Source organism: Phalangium opilio, unplaced genomic scaffold (genome assembly GCF_054372755.1).
Source record: "Phalangium opilio isolate 3A_F unplaced genomic scaffold, DU_Popi_V2 ptg000104l_1, whole genome shotgun sequence".
In the NCBI taxonomy this organism is placed as follows: Eukaryota; Metazoa; Arthropoda; class Arachnida; order Opiliones; family Phalangiidae; genus Phalangium; species Phalangium opilio.
Genome location: NW_028324206.1, coordinates 1,237,835 through 1,246,052, shown reverse-complemented (window position 1 = coordinate 1,246,052; position 8,218 = coordinate 1,237,835). Strand labels below are relative to the sequence as shown.

The following is an 8,218-nucleotide window of genomic DNA, read 5'->3' as shown; positions in this document are numbered from 1 at the left end:
CTCATTTGTAAAAAACTCACTATATCACCACTCATTTCAGTTTTATTTAGTCATTTATTTCTGTTTCGATAGCACGCCGAACGCTAGATTGGCTTTCTGCGCGGTGTCAATTTAAGGTAGAATAATTTGCATATTAGAATCGGCAGGTACTTACCATAAAGAAGGAACTTGTTTAAATGAAAATAGATTTATATGTGTTTAAGCCTAAAAATTGATTCTACATATTCTATGGATACCAAATTTTAAAGCAATTATCTTCTGCACCGATAGGCTACAGACCTCGGAGAGATTGAAATCAGAGCACAAAGGGTAGATTAAACTAAAGGACCGTAGACGGTAGACGTCAACGTTTTTTGAGCAGCGTGTAATTAAGGATTAAAACTTGCGTGAAAAAAATAGATATTTTTATTTCTGCCTTTTTATGCAGGTTGTACAGGTGTTTGCCGCTTCTCCAAAACATCCAGCTTGCTCATTACATGAGCCATTCGACTTTCCCGGTAGAGAATTAGCCGCTCTACAACATCTGGCTTTAAACGGTTTCTCCTTGCAACACTAAAAAGTCGTTCCACGTCCCTTGACGAGGCTGGAATTGCCGGAAGAATTCTGGACAATTTACTGAGCCTGTAACGTTTTTCGTATAGCTATATACAGTCGATATAAATTATGGCATTGAATAATATTACCAAGGAAATAAATCTTCTTTGTTTTTCCAATATATTATTGGATTTTCAAGGTTTTGTGTGTCAGAAAATGCTTCTTTTAAGTACGCTTCTATCTTGGACACTTTGGACTGGCATGTATTTAGTCGAGTTTTTTGGGAAATTGTTTCAAGAAAACACTTAAAGCCATCTACGGAAGGTTACCCATATAGAGGTTACGATAGCGATCGTTTTTAGAAAAATAAATACCTTTATCTTTTACTTTATCATCATTGCCTTCATGACAGTCATTTCTATCCAGTTCTGTTTCACCAGAATCTACATTGAGATTTTCATCATCTGGGACATCATAGTTTAGCTGATTGATAAGGGCTTCTCGTGCCTCTTCAATTGTTGGTAAACCAAGATTTTTCGCCAGTGCATCTGTATTGATATTTAGAAATAGGATTAAGAATTAAAAAAAAACATTAAAAGTTCATAATATCGTTTCAAATTTGAACATTTTTAATATTTCGTCATGTTTCTTGGCGATAAACCAGCTATATTTGAACATTACTAAATTAAGAGTGCAGAGAGTAAATTTAGAACCCTGCTATACGCATAACATGCTAAGATATATTCTTGGTAATTTGAGTATATAAAACAAGTTGGAAAACCAAAATAAACCTCTCCGAGCCGAGACGAATTTACTTTCTAAACACAGGTCCGCCAGCCAATGAGATAAACCGGAAATACATAGTTTAAATTGGCGAAATATTGCCAAGGTCTTTAGCAAAGGCTTAAGCGTTTAACAATTTCCTTTGTATCCTCAATAATTCTAATGAGGACCTAAAAAGTATCACTGAACGGTGTATTTAACTTTCGGCTCACTCTGAACCGTTAACACCTCCTATAAGAGGAGGCGAAACAAGGTCATCTCTAGTTTAAATCTAGGGTATCTTATTTCACAGACCCAATCGTTTCAACACTTGTGGATAGATGAAGAATTAACATCCATATTATCTAATGAATATAAAAAATGCGTTTACACTATATATAAAAGTAGTAAAGCTGAATTAAAAAGTAAACACCAAATTTGAAATGTTAATATCAAAAGATGTTCTTGGAATATTAAAAAGAAACAGAGCTTTATAGCTACACAACTACTTAAAGAATCGTAATTCCGAAAAATATTTAAAATATTTCCATTTAATATTCTGCAAAAAGGAAATGTTATCGTTTAGTAAGAGATCTTATCATCCTACTCGCTTTATATTAACTTTGATATGCGTGTAGTGTTTCGATTCGGATGCAATCTTCATTACTCGTTCTATATAAACTCTCACTTGTGTCATTACATAGAAATAAGTTTATCTTAAATAATTAATTAAATATAAATGATATTAATTATTTTAATCGCCAGTAAATAACTTTAAAAATAGTTAAATTGTTTAAAATAAAGTTGTTCCCATTATCTTTCGAAACTTTGCTAATATTGACGTTTAAAGTGAAGGGTACCCCTCTTACCCGCTTTCTTCAAATTTTGGGGTATATATACGATTCGTTTCCATTATAATAGATAAAAACGCATTCGCGTGAACCGATGGTGGAAGCCCTGCCATTGGCAGGCTAGACGTTTCTCGTAACCCTAGCAGATCGCCGCGTAACCAAACGAAAACGATGAAGAAGAAGCCGGAATGGACAAAGACCTGAAGATGGTGGTGCATAGAAGCTGGTGTCAATGTGGGATTGACGAAGAACAGAAGATGGTGATGCTTAAGAGCCAGCTAGTGTCCATGTGGGATGGACAAAGACTAGCAGATTGTGGCCCTTAGAAACCAGTTAGTAAAGACTGGTGTTGGCAGATGAATGGCCAAATTTCCGTGAACCGCGAACGCGTTCCGGAAATCGGGTATTTTTTTGCTCCGATTTGTAAACTGCGAACGCGGTCACGTGAGGTCTGAAGGACAGACAGACACACAGACAGACACGTCCAGTGTAATACCTCTCCGTGACGTCATCGTCACTCGGAGAGGTAAAAAGTTTAGTCGTTGTACTTTTGGTTAGTATAATTTTGTTCTGAATCGGGTTATCATATTTGCTTGCATGTGCCCCACAAATTTTAAGGCAAAACTTTGCGCGTTTCGTTGTAATGAAATAAAAAAACTCACTTACAGAAAGCCCCAGTTTAATTGCTGGGTTTAGAATTGTGGCCGCAGTGAACGATTCATCTTTACACAGTCTGGCTTCAAATCGAGTTTTTATTCCATTCAAAAGCAACTTTTTCATCTCAAAATATCTTGAACACTGGACTTAATTGATTTTTACATACGTGTATACAATTAATGATTGTACAATGGCAGAAGTGGATTTGGTTTCCGATTGTACCATCTTGTTACTTCGTGGATTGGTTTGAGTAGCGCTATTATCTCTCCAATTGCAGCCCTAATAAAAATAAATAATTTTGCCGATTTCTATGGGTTCAGCTTTAGCCGTTAAAGGGATGGTGAAGACGGAACATCAAGTTAATTTGCCTCGATTCATCTTATAATGACATGTATGTTCTAATTGGGAAAGATCATTGAACTGTAAAGGGGGCGGTGCGTAAAGTTTCGAAGGATTCGCCTGGTAAAATTTATTAGTGGTCTAGTTAATTACTTGAAGTTATTTTTGGGAACCTCTATTTTGTCCTTCTTTTGTAGTTTTTGGTCATTGCTCGCCCTTAGCAGTAATTGTTGCACATCGGAAAAAATCTATTGATATATAAGTGCATCATTATAAATGCTATTTTTCTACCAACAAGCCGTAGGCAGGAGTAGAAATAATTAATTTGTTCAACCCTGTGCAAAATGTAATCAGTGAAAAACAATACGATGAAAACATATACCTCGTAAATATCATTTATGGATGTTAGAGTAGAGTCCCATCTGGTTTTGTTATATCCAGAAAGTGTCTTGTTTGCTGCTTTCTTTAAAAGTCCATAGTAGAAGTTCGAGTTTCTAAAAAAATTAATTATGTCTTTACACTGTTGAATAGTTTTAGCAGCTTCCAAATCTCCCTTTTCTGCGTCATGAACAACAAGTTGAATTGTATGTGCCACACATCTAATTCTATCCTATTGAAGTAATATTTGAGATATTTCATTTTCTGACACTCCTGTAGAGGTGCATTTTAAAATTAGCATAAAATTTACCAAAATAGGGATGTGCAATCCTTTATAACTCAAATTACGACTTTCTAAAAATGTATCGTCTGAGTCATCGTCACTGTCGTCATTCATTAAGCCCATTTCTTCAAATGGGAAGTTTTCTTCCGATGTGTCATAGACCCTACTTAATGGTGTCCACTCAGGAGTGACCGACTGAAGGACAGTATTCTTAAAAGCTTTCGTTATGTTGGACGCGTTGTCCGCCATAACCTTTCCTACCTATAATTTTAAAGTTTCATTTTTACTAAGATTAAACGGCTATGATATGAAGTATAATTTTTTCACGCATATGTTAATCCTATACCGGGTGTTTCTGGAAGATCTGTAGAAAATTACGGGGGGGGGAAGTGATCTAGGGACGATTTCGAGTCAAAAATGTTCTGACATTTTGTCGTTTGGGCCACCGTTTTACAGTTATGATTGAAGTGTTTTATGGATGATCCTTTAAATTTTATTATCATTATATTCCAGTTTCTTAAATAAATTTAAGAAATCATCCGTAAAACACTCCAATCACAACTTGAAAACGGTGGTCCAGACAAAAAATGTCACAGAACATTTTTGACTTGAATTCGCCCAAGGATCACTCCCCATAATTCCTTACAGACCTTTCAGAAACACTCTGTAGATAACGTAACGTATGGCTGTTTGAAACCAAATAAAAGTACTAAATTATTTTACAATTAAAGTTATTTTAGTACTGTATGGTATCAGCAGAAATACGATTGTTACCTGCATTGGGTCAATTTTGATACTTTTCAACGACTCTATAACTTTTTCTCTTATGATATCCCCAGTGTGCCGCTCGCCAAAGTACTTGAATGAAATAGTTTTAGAGATCAATTGCCAACGATCTGTAAAAAAATGCGACCGTGACTTGTCAGTATTGTGGAATCCATAAATAACTAGTTCAAATTGCAATCTGGAAACTTATTCGGGTATGATATTTTTCAATTGCAATTACTAGTAACTTTGGTGTCCAAATTGCAATATGGATTCTGGAAGCCTATTCGGAAAAGATGTTTTAACTGAAAGTAGATTTTTAGTTCTGGTCTGAACCTAAAAAGGCCTATAACAGTAATTTAGTAATTTGCTTGTTTAGGAATATTTCTTAAGCAGGTATTTCTAATCCCACGAAATTTTTCCAACCGGTACGAAACAGTTCTATAAACTTACCATTAATAAATTGTACTTTAATTCCTATTATTCCTTCGCGAGAAATGGAACTCCAAATATCCAAGATAATGTGAAAACTGTAATTGGGTTGTAAGGCCAATTCGTTTTTTAGGGCAGGATCTACTTCGTGGGACACTGCCTTTTCTAAATCTCTTCCTAGGGTTCTTCTTGAAAGTGGTCTTATATCAGGGTTCAATTCACCCATGAAATAGCGGAAACCAGGAGCTGCAATAATGTAAAAAATTTAAAAGTCCGTCACTCCGAGTGTGAACCAATTGTGAACCTACTTTCAGTTTCACTAAGAGGGTGACCTCTTAAAGCAATATAATCCAATACAGCTTTTCTGTATTTTTTTTGTATCAGCCTCCATTAGTTGACGTGCGTCTTTTGTTTCCAAAAAAAATTTACCACTGTCTTGGGAGCAATTTTAGTGCATATTTCCTCACTACTTGGAACCATTTCGGTTTCCTTTTTTCCCGATTTTTTCGAAACTATTTTCTGATCCGGATGAACCCGCTGTTTTAGAACATCAAATCATTTACTCATAAAACCAGCGAAGAATAGCAAAATACTTTTCCTAACACGTAGGTGTTATGCAGAGATAATGTAGAAAGGTGTTTACAGGCGATATGCCTAGTAAAGAAAACAATTCACAATGTTTCACGTTGCATATATTTAATTCAGTTCCGTCAAACATCGCAAGGTTTAATGCAACTCCTTTAGTAATTACTCTACTCTGTATACACTTTAAATATTATCACTGCATAACACGTGCGATTTAGGATTAGTAAAACATCATAAAGAAAAACCCATGAAGAATGTAAAAATATTTAGGCGTTCTACAGTGTACTTGGACTTGATCTCGTTTACAATTAAAATTTGAGGATTTAAAATGTTTATAAAAGCATTTGATTATTCAGTATTTGGTTTCGAAACATTTTCCGATGCCTATAATTTCGAGAAATGATATGACTATTTTTGTCTATAGTATGATATGGATTTGTCACAAAACACAGGGAGTCCGTTCATAAGGTACGTCACACAAGTATAGATGGACGAAAAACATGCAGTTGACCCAGCGACTCCAACCCTCATACTACTTTTGTAATATTTAAGTGTCCATATTTAAAGGCTTGATAATTTAGAGACGATATAGGAACTCGGGAGGGGGCTTGATTACTTCAACACATTTGTCAACTACCGTAGTTTAGGAATGCCCACACTTAAAAACCCTGGTATCTTGTAGGATATACATATAAAACTGTTAACAGCCTAAGCGTAAATTTAACTTACCTGTAAATGTCTTGTAAAATTGTATAAAGCGTTTCCATTGCTTCCGATTATAGGCCTACAACAGTGAAAACATTTGAGTACCGCTGATCCGTATCGATTTTTCACTCCTTTTTCCTCTGAAATAATTGCGTGCCCCATATACTCATAATGTGAACTTAGAGTTCTTCCAAGGGTTGAGGTCAAGTAGTCGAAATGAGGATACTTTTCGGTTCGGACCACTTCATTGTCTTGCTGGTCTTGTAGCTCTTGCGACCGGGTGTTCCCACTTTCGCTTATTTCCATGCTAACGTTCTGTTCATGATCACTTTGTAATTGGTTATTAATTGAGGGATCATCTTCTGAAGCTGTAGGTATATTATTTGTATCCGTAACTCCACCCGTAAAGTTTTGCTGATTTTGGATTTCAGAGGAACTTGAAGCTGAACTTTTTGTTTCAGAAACCGACACTGCCGCGAAAAGGTGTGAACCGTGTGATCACGACTTACAATTTGGCACCTTCAATACCTTGCCTTTTTCGTTGTTCCTGAAAGTCAATTTCGAAACGTCTTTGTTTCGATTACTCTCTACTTTAGTTTTACCACCCCTAGTTTTAGCCATTATTAACAAGTTTAAATTCGATTTATTCCGTTACTTTCCGAAAGGTGAAATTTCATTACTCAAAACTATAAGCGCGAAAGATTTGTACGTGACCGTTGAAAACTTGCGACCTCTGTCTTATTTTTGAGAAATATAATTTAACACGATGAACTCATAGCACGCTAGTGCTAAGCTACTAGCGCCGCCGCCAAGAGAGTGAACCGTGGGAATTGAAACTAAAAGTTAAAAAGTCTAAAAGCGTGGGAAAATAATAAAACCGAACATTTCTAACTTTGTTGCTATGCTACTTTCTCCACTCTCTAAAAATATTATTCCATAAACAACGCTCAACGTCCAATCATAGCGTAGAGTCAAGGTATTGGCTTTACATGGATAATTAGGGTATTTTCATATGTCTATTATTACAGTTACAGTAGGCAAAGAAAGACCCAAAGTGAATAGTTTTGAAATCGTCCTTAAAGTCTAAAACCAATATATTTTATTAAGTGTTGAAAGTAGTTCCTGAAGAATTTGGTAAATATATTGGGAGGAAGAATAACGGTTAAAAAAATAATTCTTGTAAACGATATTGTGATTTAATAATTTATAGAAAGGTTAAAAGTTTGTTTTCAATAGAGCGGAATTTTACTGATTTTGATTCTTTGAACTTGTATACTGGCTACTCTCAGTTTTCTCACTTGAGCGAGAATAGTATAATGGTATGGTATACTAAAGTTTAGTTAAGGATAAGTCTTATGAAATCCCATATTAAAAGAAGTTTAAAATTCAATTTTGTTTGAAAAACGACATATTTACAAGATAGTCGCAAACTTTCAAAATTAAATAAAGCTTAAGAGCCTTATTCAAAAAGCTTAGACTCCCCCATAAACCGTATTTTTCACGGGCTTTTTATGAAAATTTTATGAACTCAAAAAAGAGCTTATTTAAATTACCTCCTTCTACAATTTGAAGAATCGAAGCCGTTCCAAACATATAGGGGAGGGGGGGGGCAATTCTGTACCTTTTTTAGCGAGTTATCGTAAGTGAAAACTATCTACTAAAGGGTTAGTTTCAATCTCGCGCGTCAACACGCTTTTCTATGCACGCGAGAGACAAAATAGGCAAAAGGCGTGTCATCAAACTTTGAACGAAAAGCGACGCTTGTTTCGTGATTTCGCTCGTGCTAATAGAAAAACAAGGTGGTCAATTGAAAATTTTACCCATTATAATTATCACTCAAGCGATAACTTGTAAAAAAAGGTTGAGCTTGTCGTTAAGTTATCACGATTCACGATCGTGATAACTGAAAACGGTAAAATTTTCAATT

The 8,218-nt window shown here is 35.3% G+C and overlaps 2 protein-coding genes across 2 annotated transcripts; both read right to left on the bottom strand.

Annotated features, from left to right (window-relative positions):
- Positions 1 to 2,980: 2,980 nt before the first annotated feature.
- LOC149630042 (uncharacterized) lies at positions 2,981 to 5,392 on the bottom strand. The gene is made up of 7 exons (XM_089851351.1): positions 5,359 to 5,392; positions 5,023 to 5,247; positions 4,579 to 4,775; positions 3,832 to 4,065; positions 3,526 to 3,753; positions 3,297 to 3,391; positions 2,981 to 3,083 (listed from the first exon to the last, which is right to left on the bottom strand). The coding sequence occupies exons 1-7, from the start codon at positions 5,390 to 5,392 to the stop codon at positions 2,981 to 2,983; spliced, it is 1,116 nt and encodes a 371-aa protein (XP_089707477.1).
- On the bottom strand, positions 5,066 to 7,016 carry LOC149630041 (uncharacterized). Its single transcript, XM_089851359.1, has 3 exons — positions 6,316 to 7,016; positions 5,310 to 5,538; positions 5,066 to 5,247 (listed from the first exon to the last, which is right to left on the bottom strand). Exons 1-2 carry the CDS (start codon positions 6,595 to 6,597, stop codon positions 5,392 to 5,394), a joined length of 429 nt encoding a protein of 142 aa, XP_089707485.1. The 5' UTR covers positions 6,598 to 7,016; the 3' UTR covers positions 5,066 to 5,247; positions 5,310 to 5,391.
- Between the last annotated feature and the right edge of the window lie 1,202 nt (positions 7,017 to 8,218).

What these genes read in the sequence shown, in the direction of transcription:
- LOC149630041 (XM_089851359.1), bottom strand. Translation starts at nt 6,597, where the DNA reads ATGGAAATAAGCGAAAGTGGGAACACCCGGTCGCAAGAGCTACAAGAC. An exon ending in ATTTTACAAGACATTTACAG is followed by an intron (nt 5,539 to 6,315) that starts GTAAGTTAAATT and finishes GTTCTAAAACAG; the next exon opens with CGGGTTCATCCGGATCAGAA.
- LOC149630042 (XM_089851351.1), bottom strand. Translation starts at nt 5,392, where the DNA reads ATGGAGGCTGATACAAAAAAAATACAGAAAAGCT. An exon ending in AAAAAAAATACAGAAAAGCT is followed by an intron (nt 5,248 to 5,358) that starts GTATTGGATTAT and finishes ACATTATTGCAG; the next exon opens with CTCCTGGTTTCCGCTATTTC. An exon ending in GTTCCCAAAAATAACTTCAA is followed by an intron (nt 3,084 to 3,296) that starts GTAATTAACTAG and finishes TATTTTTATTAG; the next exon opens with GGCTGCAATTGGAGAGATAA.